General features: G+C 40.4%; 1 protein-coding gene across 7 annotated transcripts in view; it reads left to right on the top strand.

The window, feature by feature from the left end:
- LOC129780097 (trissin receptor) overlaps positions 1–19,431 on the top strand; it is a 306,026-nt gene that overhangs the window by 196,356 nt on the left and 90,239 nt on the right. For all 7 annotated transcript variants that reach the window (XM_055788025.1, XM_055788026.1, XM_055788022.1 and 4 more), the window contains one exon: positions 11,911–12,055. In XM_055788025.1, the coding sequence (XP_055644000.1) occupies positions 11,911–12,055 (145 nt within the window). The remainder of the gene's footprint in view (positions 1–11,910; positions 12,056–19,431) is intronic.

Genomic DNA, 19,431 nt, shown 5'->3' with positions numbered 1-19,431 from the left:
TGTGTGTTGCCCAGGTACGACAACTGCGCGAGTACTTCGCAGAACGCGCCAACCAAAACGCGCTATACCGGGCTGTCTGCGCCGCCGACAGAGGATACAGCGCTCTGCACTTGGCGCAAGCGGAGTACCAACTCAACTGCAATCTGCAGACAGTGGAGGAGAAGATTGCAGCTTGGAAGCAGAAGGCAGTGCATGGTGCCCACCCCCATCAACTGGACCGGCCACACGTCGACAAGGCCGCATCTAATCTGTGGCTAACGCGTGGTGAACTCTCTTCAGTAGTAGAAGCCGACATGATAGCCATCCAGGACAGGATAATGCCGACGAGAAACTGCAGGCGGTACGTCTGGCATCAAGACGTTGATGACATTTGCCGGATGTGCCATCAACCAGGTGAAAACATAGAGCACATTATGGGAGGCTGTCCCGTTTTGGCCAACGCAGCCTACACCGAGCGCCACAACAACGTGGCCCGTATTGTTCATCGACAACTGGCGCTCCAATGTGTTCTACTGGAAGACAACGTACCAAACTACCGGTACCTGCCTGCACCTGTCCTGGAAAATGACCGTTTCAAGCTGTACTGGGATCGCACTGTTCTGACCGACCTCTCGATCCACCACAACCGCCCAGATATAATGGTTTACGACAAGAGCGACCGCAAAGTCACCATCATCGATGTCGCTATTCCACTGAACCAGAATCTGGAGGAGACCCACGGTCGCAAAATCTGCAAGTACCGACCATTGGCCGTGGAGCTCAAGGAACTGTGGGGGCTAAGGGAGGTCCCAAGAATTGTTCCAGTCGTTCTCTCTGGAACTGGAATTGTCCCGAAGACACTTCTGGAAGCGCTAAAGGTGTTGAACATGGAGAAGGAATTGGCCGGCATCCAAAAGTCGGTCATCCTTAGCACCTGCGCGATTGTCCGACAATTTCTCGGTCAGGACTGAAACAGCACGAGCATGCAGATACGTGCATTCCGCAGAGCCTAGTCCCCCTTTGGCATTCAGAAGCCCGGGGGCAGGTGAAAATTCTGGCTAGGTTCGCCTAGTTAAGAAGTGAGATAAGTCTGCCAAAAATGAACCCCACAGAAACTAACAATACCAACATTCCTGAAGAGGAATTAATTCAGTCCACCGTTGACATGTTCAACAGGGCTGAAAAAGTGCTAAAGGCGATGCAAACGCCTCAAGCCATAAAGGAACTGCCTTGTTTTGACGGTAACCCCGTCAAACTACACGCGTTCATTAGAGCGGTTGAAAATCTAATGCCGTTCCTTAATACCATGATAAATACCCCATTCGAGAAAGTGTGGCTGCAATCAATACGTGCGAAAATCACGGGTGATGCAGACCAAATTTTAGAGATAAACGGTACTCCTTTGACATGGAGTGACATGAAAAATAATCTGATCGCACACTACAACGATAAACGTGATGCGGTCACATTAACGAGAGAACTGTTCCAGTTGCAGCAAACTGGAACGATTGAAGAGTTCTTCGGGTCGGTTCAGCAAATATTATCTTTGCTCGTGAACCACACGAATATTTCAACCACAGATGCTGATTTGAAAGAAGATCGCATCCGCACTCACACTGAAAACGCTTTACAAGTATTTTTAGCAGGGCTCAGGGAACCGATCGGTGGTAACGTGAGAGCCCGTCAGCCTAGAAAGTTGAAAGAGGCGTTTGATGCCTGCGTGCAGGAAAGAAATTTCCAAATGAGACACGGATTGACGAAACCAGATTTTCACAGACCACCCAAACCACAACCACCATTCATACCAAAACAAATAAACTCATACCCTAAACCTCAACATAGAAACTATCCACACCAAAATTTGCAGCAACCTCTTCGTCCCCCACCGAATGCTAATAATTTTAACAGACCGCAGATTCCCCCGCGGACTTATCAACAGACCTACCAAAACGTTTTCGCGCCGAGAGCAATGCACATGCCCAAACCCACACCGATGGAAGTGGATCCTTCCATCCAATCGAGGCGGGTTAATTATATGAACAGGCCACAGCAGAGGCCGATTAATTATCACGAGGGCACATACGAGCAAGAACAGTATAACGAGAATTACGACGAAGATGCTCAGTATTACGACCGTTTCGCGCATACGCAAACGGATGAAACAACTGCAATACAAGACAACCATGAACAAACAGAGGAAAACGAAATTACAGATGATCTAAATTTTCATCTAGCTCAAAGCTTTCAGATAGGCAGATGAGTAATTTTATCCCATATATTAAAATAAATACATCCAAGGGCCCCCTTAAATTTTTGATTGACACTGGAGCAAATCAAAATTATATTAGCCCCAGACACATCAACATAGAATATTGCGGATATAGTAAACCACACAAGGTTCGGAATGTTAGCGGGACCCACACTATAAATCGATACACAAAATTTAATCCTTTCCCATTTATCCCACAAACAAAACCTCTCACCTTCCACGTTTTTGAGTTCCATCCTTTTTTTGACGGCCTGATTGGCTACCAATCACTCCAAGAACTTAAAATCGATATATTAACCACAACGAACGAGTTAAAATTCCCCTCTACCACTGTCCAAATGTATAGGAAATATCCCGAACCTTCTTCTGTCTGTTTGAATTCCAATGAAACAAAAATAGTAAAAATAGGAACAAGTTTTGAGGAAGGCGATTTTCTACTGGAAAACGACGTAGAAATTCATCCATTTGTCAAAATTCATTCTGGACTTTACTGTTCACATGACTTTTCAACAAATGTCATTATAACTAATTACAGTAGGGAGGCGGTGGAAGTGAAAATTCCCCGAAATATTGACGCGGAACTGAATAATTTTGAATTTATTTCTTCCGAAAACAATTCAACCGAGAACTCCAGAAGCAGTGAATTATTTTCCCAGCTTCGGACGGATCACCTGAACGAAGAAGAGAAGAAAAAGCTGTTCCAATTGATTCAGCGCTATCATTCAATATTTCACCTTAAACCTGAAAAACTTAGTTTTACCAATGTGGTAAAACATAACATCGAGACAAAAGACGATATCCCTATCCACTCTAAAAGCTATAGGTACCCCTACCATCTTAAGGAGGAGGTCCAAAGGCAAATTAGAGAGCTATTGGAGCAAGGGATTATACGACCTTCAAACTCCCCTTGGTCGTCTCCTATTTGGGTTGTGCCCAAGAAGATGGATGCCTCTGGGAAGAAGAAATGGAGATTAGTCGTCGATTACAGGAAGCTTAACAGCAAAACAATAGACGACAAATATCCCATTCCGAACATCACCGAAGTTCTTGATAGACTTGGACGATGTAATTATTTCACTACACTTGACCTTGCATCCGGTTTCCACCAAATTGAGGTAGAGCCAAAGGATGTTCCTAAAACTGCGTTCAGCGTAGAATATGGCAAATATGAATACGTAAAAATGCCCTTTGGACTGAAGAATGCCCCTTCTACTTTCCAAAGAGTCATGGACAACGTGCTACGTGACCTAGTAGGCAAAATTTGCCTGGTGTATATGGATGACATAATAGTGTTTTCCACGTCACTACAAGAACATACAACTAATTTGACAAAGGTGTTTGATGCCTTGCAAAAGTTCAATCTGAAGATTCAGCTGGACAAGTCAGAATTCTTACGTAAAGAAGTAGGTTTTCTTGGTCATATCGTTACGCCGGAAGGTGTTAAACCCAATCCGGATAAAATTCTGGCAATAAAAAACTGGCCCATACCAAAAACCGAAACAGAATTACGAGGATTCCTGGGAATACTTGGTTATTATCGGCGCTTCATAAGGGACTTTGCAAGAATAGTAAAACCCTTAACTAAACAACTCCGCAAAGGAGATACAAAAAAAATCACCGTTTCTCACACCGATGATTTTATTCAGGCCTTCAACAAATGTAAAACATTGCTCACTAGTAGCCACGTTTTACAATATCCCGATTTTAGTAAGCCGTTCGTACTCACAACGGATGCGAGTAAGTTTGCAATTGGGGCCGTGCTTTCGCAAGGACCAATCGGACAAGACAGACCCGTTGCATTTGCTTCGAGGACTTTGACTAAAACCGAGGAAAACTACTCGGTTATAGAAAAAGAGCTCCTAGCAATATCATGGGCATGCAAATATTTCCGCCCATACCTGTATGGAAAGAAATTTACCTTATTCACGGATCACAAACCGTTAACATATATGTTTAGCTTGAAGGATCCGAACGACAAAATGGTCAGATGGCGGCTCCGTCTCGAGGAATTCGACTACGAAGTGAAGTATCGTCCGGGCAAACAAAATGTTGTTGCCGACGGATTATCAAGAATCAAGACCAACGAAATAAACGTAAACGACACATCATCAGAGTCCGGAACATGTCATTCCGCAGACACCGATGATAGCGAATTTATTACGTCAACCGAATCGCCGATCAATTTCTTTAGTAATCAGATTATACTGAAGAAAGGCACGAATGACTCTACAGAATACGAAGAAGTATTCCCTAGAGTACATCGACGAACAATTACTCGCACGGATTTCACAGTAGTCAGGGTTTTAGATATATTCAAGGAATATATGAATCCAAAGAAGATTAACTGTATTATGTGCGACGAGTCTCTGATAAATATTCTGCAAATAGTCTACAGAAATTATTTCAGTCGCTCGAAAACATTCAAGATAAAAATTAGTCAAAAACTCCTTACAGATCTTCGTACCGCCGAAGAGCAGAACGAGATCATCAGGAAAACTCACGATAGAGCCCACCGCGGCGCTAAAGAAAACCAAGTCCAGATCTTACGCCAGTATTATTTTCCAGGCATGAAGCGACAAATTCAACGCTATGTGAATATGTGCGAAACATGTCTTGAAAACAAGTACGAGAGAAGGCCATACAAAATCAAACTATCCAAAACTGACATCCCAACCAAACCGTTTGAAATAGTCCACATAGATATTTTCATTTCACAACCCGACCTATTCCTATCCGCCGTAGATAAATTTTCCCGTTTTGCTACCTTAATTCCAATTAAATCCAGATCAATACCAGATGTGCGAGCAGGATTCGTCAAATTAATGACTCTATACAGCACACCAAAACACATAGTGTGTGATAATGAACCTGCTTTCAAATCTATTGAAATCCGATCCCTCCTTGAACGATTAGAAACCACCATCTACTTCACACCCACAGATCATAGCGAAACCAATGGAATCGTCGAAAGATTCCATTCAACATTGAGTGAAATCTTCCGATGCATTCGGGAAAAGTATAAAGACTTATCTACAAAAGAAATTTACAAGATAGCCACGAATCTATACAATCGAACAGTCCATACAAGCCACAATATGAAACCATTCGAAATACTCTTTGGGCACAGAGAGTTTGAAAGGCTACCAGTAGAAATTGAAAGAATATTTGAAAACAGACAGGAAATCGCAGACGAAGTTACCTTAGCACTCAATAAAACAGCAAAGAAAAATTTGGAATCAAATAATAAAAATAAGGAAGACGAACCCCATTTCGAGGAAGACGAACCTATCTTCAAAACTACTCAAGGTATTAAATCAAAGACAAGACCGAAATTTCAGAAAACAGTAGTGCGACAAAACAGAATCAAAACCATAATAGATCACAAAGGACGAAAACTGCACAAAAACAAACTAAAAAGGAAAAGAAAATAATCTCTCCAATTTCTCTTTTCACAGAATGAGGACTCAACTGATAGTGCTGGTAACCCTCCTTTATAGTACCCCATCCATCCATAGCTCATCTCTCCAAATTCAAGACCTCACAAATAACCCAGGACTCATCCCCATCCAATCAGGTATAGCCCGAATTAGAACCGGATCGCATAGAATCTTCCATTCAATAGAGCTGCTTGAATTCGAACCAACATTTTCAAAAGTTAATAAAATAATTCAGGATTTACAAATTTTCAAATACAAAGATCTATCAGAATTGCTTAATCAGAAATTTTCTAGAATACAAATAACATACGATAATTTATTACCAAAAGCTAGACAAAAAAGAGGACTATTCGATGCGTTAGGAAGCACTATTAAAATAGTTACAGGTAATTTGGACAACAACGATTTAATTAAAATAAATGAACAACTTGATGCACTATACAAAGGAAGTAATAAGCTCATAACAGAGAATAACGAACAAGTCCGCATTAACAAACAAGTGCAAGAACGAATAAATGTTATAATTAAGCAAATAAATGAGCAGCATAAAGCAATTGTAAAAAACCTGATTAAGCCTAGAGAAGAAATAATTAACACAAAAAATAACACATACCAAATCAATGTACTGAAGGAAATTTTCAACCTAAATCTCAGTTTAGACTTACTCAAAGACCAAATAGAGAACATTGCGGAAGCCATTCAATTAGCTAGAGTTAAAATTATACCAAGAAACATTCTGACGACAGAAGAAATTGTGGAAGCAACACATATCTTGAGAAAAGATAACATTACAATCAACAATTTTGAAAAAACATACGAATATTTGGAATTAGCAGCTATAATTCAAAATACAAAAATTATATTCATTGTTATGATTCCTAGTTTTAAAAGTTCAAGTTACACCCGCCTGCTTCTGGAACCTGTTGCGAAGAATGGTAAAATGCTGAAACTGCCGTCAAAGAGAGCCATCATCTCCGATCAAGATACCTATTTCATAACTGGAAATTGCTACGAAGTCGAAGAAGAAACCATCTGCAGATCAAACGAGCTGATAAACGTCTCTGCAGACAACTGCTTCTCAAAGCTACTGAAAGGGTTCTCAGGACAATGTAGTTTCGTCGAGTCCCTTAACGAACCACAAGTCGAAAGAATTGATGATAATCATATCATCGTCAAAAGAGCTATCAATATTCCATTGAGCACAAATTGTGGAATGACAAGCAGGAACATTACTGGAACTGCGTTAATATTCTTCCAGAACTGTACTATTACTATCAACAACACAAGATACAATAACATTGAATTATCCGGCAAGGAACCACTTCTAATGATTCCACTAAACGGATTAGACATTGTCGAATCCCATTTAGAAACCAATGAAACCATTACCCTCGAAAAACTGGAGGAAGCACATTTTTTAACAAGAAAGAAGCTCGAAGTCTTGCATAAACAACAATTGCATCTCACTTTTGGAACATGGACTTTCGTAGTATTCCTAGCAATAGCAGTTGGACTTATGAAAACCCGTTACACATCATGCAAACCAAAACCAAACACTTCAACCAGATCCATCGAACCGGGACGGCTCGATCTTAAAGGGGGAGCAGTTACGGCCCATTCTGGCCCTACACAAATCGAGACAACCCAATCGATAAACACCGTCAGCAAAATCGCCCGCGAAACATCGCAGTCCGACGCACCATCAAATTCCAGCGGCGACCTGGATATTATCGCGGCGTCAACAACTCAGCCACGCGTGCACACAACCGCCGAAGTAAGCAGAACACATCCGGTCAACAACAAACAAATTTGCGGAAGCAGCAGAACATCAGGAGCACCATTCCATTTTTAATTGAATAAAGAAATCAGTTTCAATTAGACGACCGAATCGAATCGACGCATTTTTTAAAAACTCTAAAAAGAAAGTCCCGGTCGTTTTTTATATATAATATATATATATATATATATATATATATATATATAATATATATATATATATATATATATATATATATATATATATATATATATATATATATATATATATATATATAAAAAATATCCAGATCTTTTTTTTTGCATAGAGCCACCCTATTCGGTATTAAATGTATGGTTATCGGTATCCTACCGGTATCATATATAGTTTAGAACCTATTCTCATAGCTACCAAGCATTTTGAGTATAATTTCATCAAAATCGGTCGAGCCGTTTCGGAGGAGTTCGGTAACAAACACCGTCACACGAGATTTTTTTTTATATATATATATATATTTATATATATATATATATATATATATATATATATATATATATATATATATATATATATATATATATATATATATATATATATATATATATAATATATATATATATAATATATATATAATATATATATATATATATATATATATATATATATATATATATATATATATATATATATATATATATAGGCAAATTTATTGCAGAGTCTATACGACTGATTTGACTGAAGTTTGTTTTCAAAATGCAAAAATGCGTTTTCTATCGCATAGCGTAACTTTACCCATGAAAATGATGTACAATGTGGATCATCTTGCGTTAATTTTTCACGAATTTTCAACCTTTAAAAAATCATTAAAAAATCTCTATGTTGCAAGCAGTCTTCCATGTTTCACAAAAAACACTGCGTCCGGAATAAACATGTCCACGCTGCTGTCCACAGTTTTGTGTTTGAGTACAAACATGATTTTTTCGTACCTATGTTAGAAAATGTGACATGTTTGTATTCGTGGTATGTTTGGACATACGATGTTTAATCCCAATGATGTACGAAAATGGTTCACTTGATGTTCGAACATGGTTCACATGATGTTCGAACATGGTGTACAGTTTTCCTTGCATTTTCACCCCAAGCACCGGCAGTGCGTAGAGTAGAAGAAGCGAATCGGACACCACACCACCACCACTCAACGCGTGGTGTGTTGGTATGTTGACATGGAAAAAATGCTTTCATTTCATGACAATGGGTGCTTCATCAAAAATATTGGGCAAATAAAATAAACCTCTTTTTCTGTTCTGAACAAAATAAACATCGATTGATATGAGAGTTTTTCACATTTGATATTATTATTTAGTGCACGCATCAATTTATCTATTGAATTCATGTAACATTCGCTATTATTAGCTGTTTGAACAAGTACTGAAATTGAATTACTCAGCAGTGACATGTTAGGCGTGACGCTAACCACTCGACCACGGGAGCAACAATTTTGGCTGGATCTTTGAATACAAATGGCCAATACTGCTTGTTCGCGACGATCGCGACCCGAGCTATAAAACGAGCGGAGAAGAGGAGAAGAAAGGATGATGCAATCGTATGCACACATAGCATATGTAGTGCAGTGTAAGTGTAGCTTTTAGTTTTTTCCTTCATTCAGTTTGTGATAACATCGAGAAATTAATGATGTATTTTAGCCGCTGAAATTTCTCTGCTGGTTCTGCTGTGTGCCGCTGAAGGTTGCATCTAAAACTAATTTTTGGGTATTTATTTTTTTGGTCAGCGTTTGTACGACGTCGCCCGTCGTCGGCTCCCCAGACTTTAATTGCCAACATGCACGCAAAAAAATAGAAAGCTTCTTTCTATTCAAAGAGTGTTTTCTTTGAACGAAACCAAGGATTATTTAATCAGACTTGCAAAATGTGCATGAACGATCTATAAACTTTTACTTAGTCGCGGCAATACATACACACACTCTTTACAGATACACGGGCCGAAGGTTGTGCAGTCCACTGATCATTCAACAAGAGCCAAAGGTTGTACCGCTCATGACAACTCTACACGAGCTGATGATTGCGCCGGCTAGTGATCATTCTATCCTGGATTCCTCGAGTCGAAAAAGACGCACCACGCTAGATATGGGGTGCAGACTAGGTGGTCGTTGTTGATTAACGGTTAGCTGCATCCCAATAGGAAGTATCCCATGTCGGGCACACGTACAGAGCACTGAAGACTGCAACACCCCAATTATGAGAACACTTGTAATACTAACCTCGAGCCAACCGCGAGTAATCGGTTACATATTACTAACATAGTTGTAAGCAAACATTGTCAAAATATTGAACTCCCGGCCCCGTTAGGCTGACGCCATATAAGCCTTAATAAAAATATATATTTTGGTGCATGAACTTATAGCCTCTTAGTTCGTGCAATTTTTGAAATGCGAACTAAATTTCAAGTTCGTTTCTGTGAAAAAGTATTCTACGGAAAAATGTTTTGGGATGAATAATTTCTTTCCGTGTATGAAAAGAAACGAAACGAAAGCAATGAATACTGCGACATCGGGTGATATGTTTGTACATGATGTTCTTGAATTATAAACATCGTGTTTGTTTTCACATGTCTATGTTTGTGTATCATTGTTCGTGTTGGGGATAGACACTCAACACTAGCGAGAATCATGTTCGAATTCAAACAAAAACATGGAATTTTCACATCGCGTGGACATGTGTAAGTGTTTTTCGGAAGACTGGTTGCAAGGTGTTCCAAAATTTCTTTTGGTCGCGTGTGTTGCAAAAAATTTTCTTGACTTATATCAATTACTCCTCCAAAATATGAGCCACGACCTTCGCTCTTTTGATCTGAAACATTCTTCGTGACATGCCATTCAGCTTAGTATGTCATTTTTTTAGCATAAACAGTTAGAAACAATCTTGCTGGAGACCATGTTATGTCTATTTATTTTTGTGATACATAACGTATTCACGGCAAGGTGAATAATTGTATACGGTGGAGGTTTCAGACGATGCCGCAGGTAATTGACGTATTTGCATATTCCTTACTTCGGATAAACAAAAATAACTACACAACACACTTCAAATGCTAAACTATTTCTCGAAATATGGATTTTTGCTGTAGAATTCAACAAGATTCAAGTGGAATTTTCTATTCGTTACAACCTCACCAACAAGGACTGATGCAGGCAGGTACAAAATCGATACATAAGCTCTCACAAACTAACTTGAGGATGCTTCACTTCACGTAGAATGGAAACCGCCTAAAGTGTTTCGCTAAAATATTCATGCTTTCGGAACGAGGTGAGCAACCGACGGTGGAGAACACTATTTTCCAGCAGATTTTCATTTTCCTTCAGCGAAAATTACTACAATGAATCACTGATTCTTGGTATCCCAACCGCAGGGTGAAAAAGAGTTCCCGTTTCCGTCACCTTTCGACTCATTTTGCTAAGAGTGTGGTTTCGAATTAATTATTCACCACGTTTAGAGCTTCCACCTTAATGAATAGTTTTTTAATTGAATGAGCAGTAATTCTATTCCGTTGCGGGTACTTAAGTGGGACCAAAGTATTTGCACGAGGGTAAACACACGTAATCAATTCGTCTAAGATATTGTGTATCCAATCTCGTTACACGTGCTCTGTAAACTGCTTCCACACTTTATTGATGCCGTATACATAAAACGATGGTTGTCTCATAGTAACATTATATCGAAGACTCGAAGATCGTCTGTAGAATCCTTTCCAGATCGTGACGTTTAATAAAATGAAAAATTTTATCAAATATCATCTAGCGTGATCAAACATATCGACCAGCAACCAGCTGCTTCTACTGCAATAGTTTGAAGAGAACAGTGTATGCATCTGCTTGATTGAATATCAAATTACACATTTCAGTCTTTGTTGAGCTCGATTCAATTTATAAAATCCAAGATGAGGAAAAATTGCCACAAGTAGCATCCCCGGGAGTTGGTATTGATTTTGAAAACGAATCTCATCATTCCTCAGCGCTCAAAGCCCACTCCGTTCCACATTACTCGTTTGGCATCGATAGCTTCTCCCCATGCGAAGCTTGTCACAGCCGGGAATAACTGTCGGATTAGTTTCCGAACCTTCATAATTCGGCGTTATAATGGAAAATAAAGCGAGGGGAGGGGGTAGATTTTGTTTGTACATCACATACATGATGATGCCGAAGGGGAGACAAAAGGGCTCCCTCGAGCTCCACTGCTCCAATCCCAGCTAATGGGATAACGGAATAGGAGATAATTCGAAGATGAGGAATCGGAAAAGCGAATGATTTTTCTTCCTCGATCCCCGCCGGATGCAAGGGTATACATTCCCGAGGGAGTGAGGTCAACGCGCAAATACCATATTCCGTCACAACGTAGCAAATTTAAAGATGCTCTCATTCATTTTTTCCTTCCTTTCCTATCTTTTCTACACAGGAAATTTACTCGTGATTCTGGTGGTGACACTTTCGCGGAGGCTGCGTTCAATAACGAATTTCTTCCTGGCGAACCTTGCCGTGGCGGATCTGTGCGTGGGCGTGTTTTGTGTGATGCAAAATCTGACAATTTACTTGATTGAGAGGTAAGTTCACTTTACTTTATCACAGCGTAGAAGAGCAGCGAGTCCCTCCGTTCGGAAGGCTTCATTCGTGATGAATGATCGATGCCATGAAGCAATAACATCCATTTGGGAGATTAATTTGGGGTTATCTAATTTGACCACGGACATTATATCGTTTTCATTAATAAACGTCATTTGGTCTAGGATATTTTTCTGCCACTGTTTCCTGAATAAAATTTTCGATGAATAATGTTTTGTTGTAGACAGTTTTATATAAAATTTGCGATTCAAGCTGGTACCTAAAAAATACGATGAACTTTATCTGTTTCTGGATTTTTTTCAGAAAAAAAAACTCGACAAATGCAACAATACGCAAATGCTGTTCAGACTATTTTTGTTTAAATATATGTATCTTTGTTATAATACCACAACCGAGTGCAGTAAATTTGGGACATAATTTCCGAGTTCTGATATTATTTTCATTTTAGAACTATTTAGAGTTGTTAAAAACATACAGTCATTTGTAGTCAAAAAGTTAATACTTAAAAACCTTGTTCGATGAGATTCTGTCTAATTTCCTTCTAAATTTCAAACTGAAATTACTTCTGCCAAATGGCCGAATCTTTTTGTTTTGTTCCTTGCAAGTTGTTGCTCTCCAATCCCACCAGATTAATGGCATCATTGATGGATGCTCTCTATTGATTGCCTTTCTTGTGATTTATATCCTACTAGCTGACCCGACAAACTTCGGCCCGCCCAAAATTTGTTTTTTGTTAACAATACCTTCAAACATTCACGTTTTCTTGCTAAGCGCAAATTCATGAGTCCAATCGCAGAACTCATTCGCTATCTAACTCTTGAAGAGTAAAGTTCAGTGTCGGTATTGTGCGTTGCCACTTTTGCTATTGTGCTATTGGTACGAGTGAATCGTGTACGAGTGAAGGTCATTGCTGTCCGCTTTCGACCTGACCTTTTGTGAAGTGGAACGAAGTAACAAAGGAAGCAGCGCTCTTGCAGCGAGCCGGATTGCGGCTGTTGAACTGATTCGGCATAACGGGATCGCCATCGCGTGACTGTCGCAAACGGGATTCATCATCACGTGGCTGCGTAAGCTATTCTTGCGCTATTGTGTTGTCTCCGTAGCGCGTAGCCTCTGTCTCTCCCTGATTAGGGCAGTAGAGCGCATTTTTGGAACAACTTATATATTAAGGTACACATATTTATTATTAATATTATTATTCAATTCATTTGTTCATTGTTTAATATTATTATCATATTTTTTTTTGGTATTTTTTTTAAGATTATTGTTAAAATCAATAATAAATTAGAAATAAGACAGAAATTTTTGTAAAATGGAGAATAGTGGAGGATCTCCAGAGATGGAGATCTCCGATAATGAATCTCATACAAGATCTGGGAAAAAACATAAACGAGTCCCTCATAAGGAAGATAATTCTTCTGGGGACGAATCCGCTCATCCTACCAAGCCCCCCTCTAAGAAAATTGCAAGACTCCCTTCTCAACCCACTGTTACTTCCACTCCCCCTCTCCCATCATCGAATTCGCTTCCCCCTTCTGATGCTTCCGATCCAACCCAATCCTCGTCCTCATCCTCATCCTCGTCCTCGTCCTCGTCCTCGTCTTCCCCCTCTGTTGTCTCCGCTCCACGTGTCAGAGATTATCCAGAAGATGCACCTGGAACTGGCCCATGGGTTGCTTTCCTCCGGCCAAAACCGAAAGGAAAAAACCTTAACGTGATTCAGATCATGAAAGATCTGGCCAGATACACTTCTGTATCTGAAATTCGCAGGGTTAGACCGAACAAATTGCGAGTTGTCGTGAATGACCGGAAACACGCAAACGAGATTGTTGCTGATCAAATACCCTCCCATAACGTAGAAATTGAGGGGGTGATAACTGAAACGGGTCTGACGAGCGAACAAATAAAAGCAGAAGGAAAAGGCAAGTTCAAGAAGCTCCCCTCAATGGAAGTGAAAATCTTGGACTGTCGCCAACTCGGGAAACTTTCCCATGATGGGGACCAAACTAAATTTACGCCGTCCGACTCGTTTCGAGTCACCTTTGCTGGTGCCGCCCTCCCTGACTACGTTATGGTGGACAAATTGAGACTACCTGTGCGACTCTTCGTGCCAAAGCTCATGACTTGCAACAAATGCAAGTCAGTTGGTCACACTTCGGATTATTGTGCCAAAAAGGAGCGCTGTGCCACTTGCGGAGAGCAACATGAGGGGAAATCCTGCAGTGCGACTGATGTGACCACTCCCAAAGTTCAAGAACAAGTCCCCACGGTTATATCCTCTGTTAGCTTGCCTAAAAAATCGAGTGCAGCGGACAAGCAAAACCAGGTTCCTCCTGGCTTCCGTGGGAATATTTCATCTTCGAACGACCCAGCACTCGAGGGGACATCAAAAACCCCAACTGTCCCTATTTTTCCGTCCAGTTCAACTTCCCAATCGGGATTTATAAAGTTGTCTGACCTTTTGGATCAAATCTTCAAGTGTTTTAATGTTTCCGACTCCATCAGAACTCTTGTCATCTCAATGCTTCCAGTATTAAAGACAATTCTGCAACAATTGATGCAAACATGGCCCCTCCTTGCAATGATTATCTCTCTTGATGTGTAATTCAAATAGAGAGGTCGGAGATATCACTGTTTTACAGTGGAATTGTCGTTGTCTTATCCCTAAATTGGATACATTCAAATTTTTAATTCATAACTTCAATTGTGATGTTTTTGCTCTGTCCGAAACTTGGCTTTCTTCGCGAGATGATATCTCTTTCCACGATTTTAATATTATACGCTTGGACCGTGATGATAGATACGGAGGTGTGCTTTTGGGGATCAATAAGTGTCACTCATTTTTTAGAATTGCCTTCCACCTATTGGAGGGATCGAAGCTGTTGCTTGTCATGCAAACATCAGAGGCAAAGACCTCTGTATTGTCAGCTTGTATTGGCCTCCGAGAGCTGCGGTTAGCCGCAAGCAACTTGTTGACATGTGCTCACTCCTTCCTGAGCCACGATTGATCTTGGGAGACTTCAACTCTCACGGAACTGCCTGGGGGGAACAGTACGACGACAATCGTTCATTGTTGATATATGACCTTTGTAATCGCTTCAATATGACCGTTTTGAACACTGGGGAAACAACACGTGTACCTAACCCAAGTGCTCTTGACCTCTCGCTTTTCTCGAATTCACTATCGTTTGATTGCAAGTGGAATGTAATCCAGAACCCCAACGGTAGTAATCACTTGCCAATCAAAATTTCCATCACCATTGGGTCGAATTCTTCTGAATCTATAAAGATGGCATATGACCTCACAAGACACATTGACTGTAAAAAATATGCGGACGCGATTGCTCTAGCCATCAATTCCAGCGATGGTTTACCTCCATTGGAGGAGTATAACTTCCTTTCTCGTTTGATCTATGACAGCGCGGTTCGCGCTCAAACGAAACCCATTCCAGGTTCCACCATTTCCCGAAGGCCTCCCAATCTATGGAGGGATAGCCAATGTTCCAAGCTTTATGTAGAAAAATCGAATGCATTTAAAGCTTTTCGGAAACGTGGAACCCCTGAAAATTTTCAAACGTATTTAGCCCTTGAAGATCAATTTAAAAACTTAATCAAAGGGAAAAAAACGTGCTAATTGGCGAAATTTCGTGGGAGGTTTGTCACGAGAAACGTCAATGAAAAAATTATGGAAAGTGGCTGGAAACATGAGAAATCGCTCTTCAACGAATGAAAGCGAAGAATATTCACATCGATGGATTTTTAATTTTGCACGGAAGGCTTGTCCTGATTCCGCTCCTGTGCAAAAAATTGTTCGAGATATACCACAAGATAGGTGCGATCTTGATTCCGAGTTTTCAATGGTAGAATTCTCTCTTGCTCTGCTTTCATGTAACAATTCTGCTCCGGGATCGGATAGAATTAAGTTCAACTTGCTGAAAAACCTCCCTGATGTGGCGAAACATCGCTTGTTGAATTTATTCAATCGGTTTCTGGAGAATAATATTGTTCCAGATGATTGGAGACAAGTACAAGTTATAGCTATTCAAAAACCCGGAAAACCCGCGTCCAACTTCAATTCGTACCGCCCAATAGCAATGCTGTCTTGTATATGGAAATTGTTGGAAAACATGATCTTGTTTCGCCTTGATCGATGGGTTGAAACGAATGGCCTACTCTCAGATGCACAATATGGGTTCCGCAGGGGCAAGGGAACGAATGATTGTCTTGCGTTGCTTTCTTCAGAAATTCAAATGGCTTACGCCGAAAAAAAACAAATGGCTTCAGTATTCATGGACATAAAGGGGGCCTTCGATTCAGTTTCAATAGAGGTTTTGTCGGACAAATTACACTCTCGGGGTCTGCCGCCTCTATTGAATAATATGTTATATAACTTGCTTTGTGAGAAACATTTGAACTTTTCTCACGGAGATTCGGCAGTAAGTCGGGTCTCTTACATGGGCCTCCCCCAGGGCTCCTGTTTAAGCCCCCTTTTGTACAACTTCTATGTAAGCGACATCGACAATTGCCTTACAGAAAATTGCAGCCTAAGACAACTTGCAGATGATGGAGTGGTGTTTGTCGTAGGATCAAACGAATCCGACCTGCAAGAACCCTTACAAGATACTTTGAACAATTTTTCAACCTGGGCCATTGGGCTTGGGATCGAATTCTCCACGGAGAAAACAGAGATGGTGGTTTTTTCTAGGAAGCATAGACCAGCAAAACCAAAGCTTCAACTTTTGGGTAAACCGATCACTCATGCTATGTCATTCAAGTATCTTGGGGTTTGGTTCGACTCCAAATGTACTTGGGGGGCCCATATTAGGTATCTGAGAAAAAAATGCCAACAAAGAATAAACTTTCTCCGTACAATTACCGGCACCTGGTGGGGAGCCCATCCCGAAGATCTTATAATGTTGTATCGAACAACTATTCTCTCAGTGATGGAGTATGGCAGTTTCTGTTTTCAATCAGCTGCCAAAACACACCTCATTAAACTCGAGCGAATTCAGTATCTTTGTCTCCGTATCGCGTTGGGATGTATGCCCTCTACGCATACCATGAGTCTCGAGGTTTTGGCAGGCCTACTCCCACTAAAAGATCGCTTCAATTTATTATCTCTTCGGTTCCTCATCCGGTGTAAGGTTATGAACCCATTGGTGATCGGAAATTTTGAGCAGCTGATCGAGCTAAATTTTCATTCTGGATTCATGAGCTCATATCATGAATTCGTCTCCATGCAGGTTAATCCTTCTTCGTATATTCCCAACCGTGTTTGTTTTCCTGACTACATCAATTCCTCTGTGCATTTTGATCTGTCCATGAAGCAAGATATCCATGGATATTCAGATTACCAACGATCTTCGATGAAAAGTATGGGGGTATCAATTGTGATAATATGTACTTTACTGATGGGTCCACTATAAACGAGTCCACAGGATTTGGAGTGTTCAATGAATTTTTTAGCACCTCACACAGTCTTCAGAATCCTTGCTCAGTGTATATTGCTGAATTGGCAGCGATACACTGGGCGCTGGACAGCGTCGCCTCACGACCTGTTGAACACTATTACATTGTAACGGATAGTCTTAGCTCTGTCGAAGCTATCCGTTCAGTGAGGCCGGAAAAGCACTCGCCGTACTTCCTTGAGAGAATACGAGGCTGACTCATTAGCAAAGGTAGGTGCAATTGAAGGCGATATTTATCAGCGTCAAATCGCCTTCAATGAATTTTATTCTTTAGTCCGCAAAAATACCATCGCTAACTGGCAACGCAAGTAGAACGAAGGTGAATTGGGCCGGTGGTTTTACTCGATTATCCCTAAGGTTAGCCTCAAACCGTGGTTCAAAAGTCTGGAATTGAGTCGGTACTTTCTTCGCACCTTCTCCCGACTCATGTCCAATCACTGTTCGTTAGATGCGCTACTCTTCCGTTTAAATCTTGCCAGCAGCAATCTCTGCGTTTGTGGCCAAGGTTATCACGACATCGAGCACGTTGTTTGGTCGTGCGAGGTGTATCTGGTCGCCAGATCGAATTTAGAAAACTCCCTTCGGGCCCGAGGAAGACAGCCCAATGTGCCGGTGAGAGATGTGTTGGCTCGGTTAGACCTTGATTACATGTCCCATATATATGTTTTCCTTAAAGCTATAGATCTTCGTGTGTGATTGTCCCTACATCCTTATACCCTCCTTTCCTTCCTTTGCGGGTAATTCGTCCCCTTGCTATAAATAGTAGAATAAGTTGAAATGTAAATACACTATAGATATACGAATAGATTTAAGAAATGAGTGTTCATCAACATTGTTACAATTACCTTATATCCCATCCTTCTCCTACAAATATGTCACCCTCCTAAACTCGAGTACACCGCGAGTAATCGGTTTTCCACCTTACTAACCATAGATGTAAGAAAATTGTTTATATATATATAGTTTTAAAATTATATTTAAGAATTCGGCTCCTTTAAACTTAAGTAACTGAGCCTGTAAAAATAAACGAATTAATAAAAAAAAAATCGCAGAACTGTTCATTGATTGATCATCTAATCGAGCCCGTTAAATTTACCTTTTACTATAAAATTCCTAGTTCTTCTACCGAAACTCATCATTATAATATCAGATTATTTTCAGACACAATTCTCATTCAAGATTTTTCAACCACTTGCAAATAACATGTTTCTCCGTTACATGGAATAAATGTTTGATACAGAAAATATGATAGAATAAAAACAGACCCCTTCCCTCTTCTCCCCTTAGAGAGGGGGGAGGAGTGTCTACTCACCATAGAAACATTTCGTGTCCCCTAAAATCTTCACATGCAAAATTTGGCTCCATTTGCTTGATTAGTTTTCGAGTAATGCAGAAATTTGTGTTTCAGTTGTACGACAGCTCACCCTTAGAGAGGGGGGTGGTGTGTCTAACCACCATAGAATCATTTATTGCTCCCTAAAACTTTCACATGCCAAATTTGGTATCATTTGATTGATTAATTCTCGAGTAATGCAGAAATTTGTGTTTCATTTGTATGGCGATCCCCACTTAAAGAAGGGGGAGGGGTTCCGAACTATCATAAGAACCTTCCCCGACCCCAAAAACCCCCACATAGCAATTTTCATGTCGATCGGTTCAGTAGTTTCCGGTTCCATAAGAATCAAACAGACAGACAGACAGAAATCCATTTATATACAGGAAAAATCTTTTTTTGTGCGGGGGATAGGGACCGCAAAAAAAATCGCATAAAAACAATCGTGCGAAATTTCACCAGCAGCTTGAAAAAATCGTGTTCGGTACACATCTAAAAAAAATAAATTTTTTCGTGCGGTAGATAGGGACCGCATAAAAAAAGTTTCCCCCCAAGA

Source organism: Toxorhynchites rutilus, chromosome 3 (genome assembly GCF_029784135.1).
Source record: "Toxorhynchites rutilus septentrionalis strain SRP chromosome 3, ASM2978413v1, whole genome shotgun sequence".
Lineage (NCBI taxonomy): Eukaryota > Metazoa > Arthropoda > Insecta > Diptera > Culicidae > Toxorhynchites > Toxorhynchites rutilus.
This window is presented reverse-complemented; position numbering and strand designations above follow the sequence as displayed.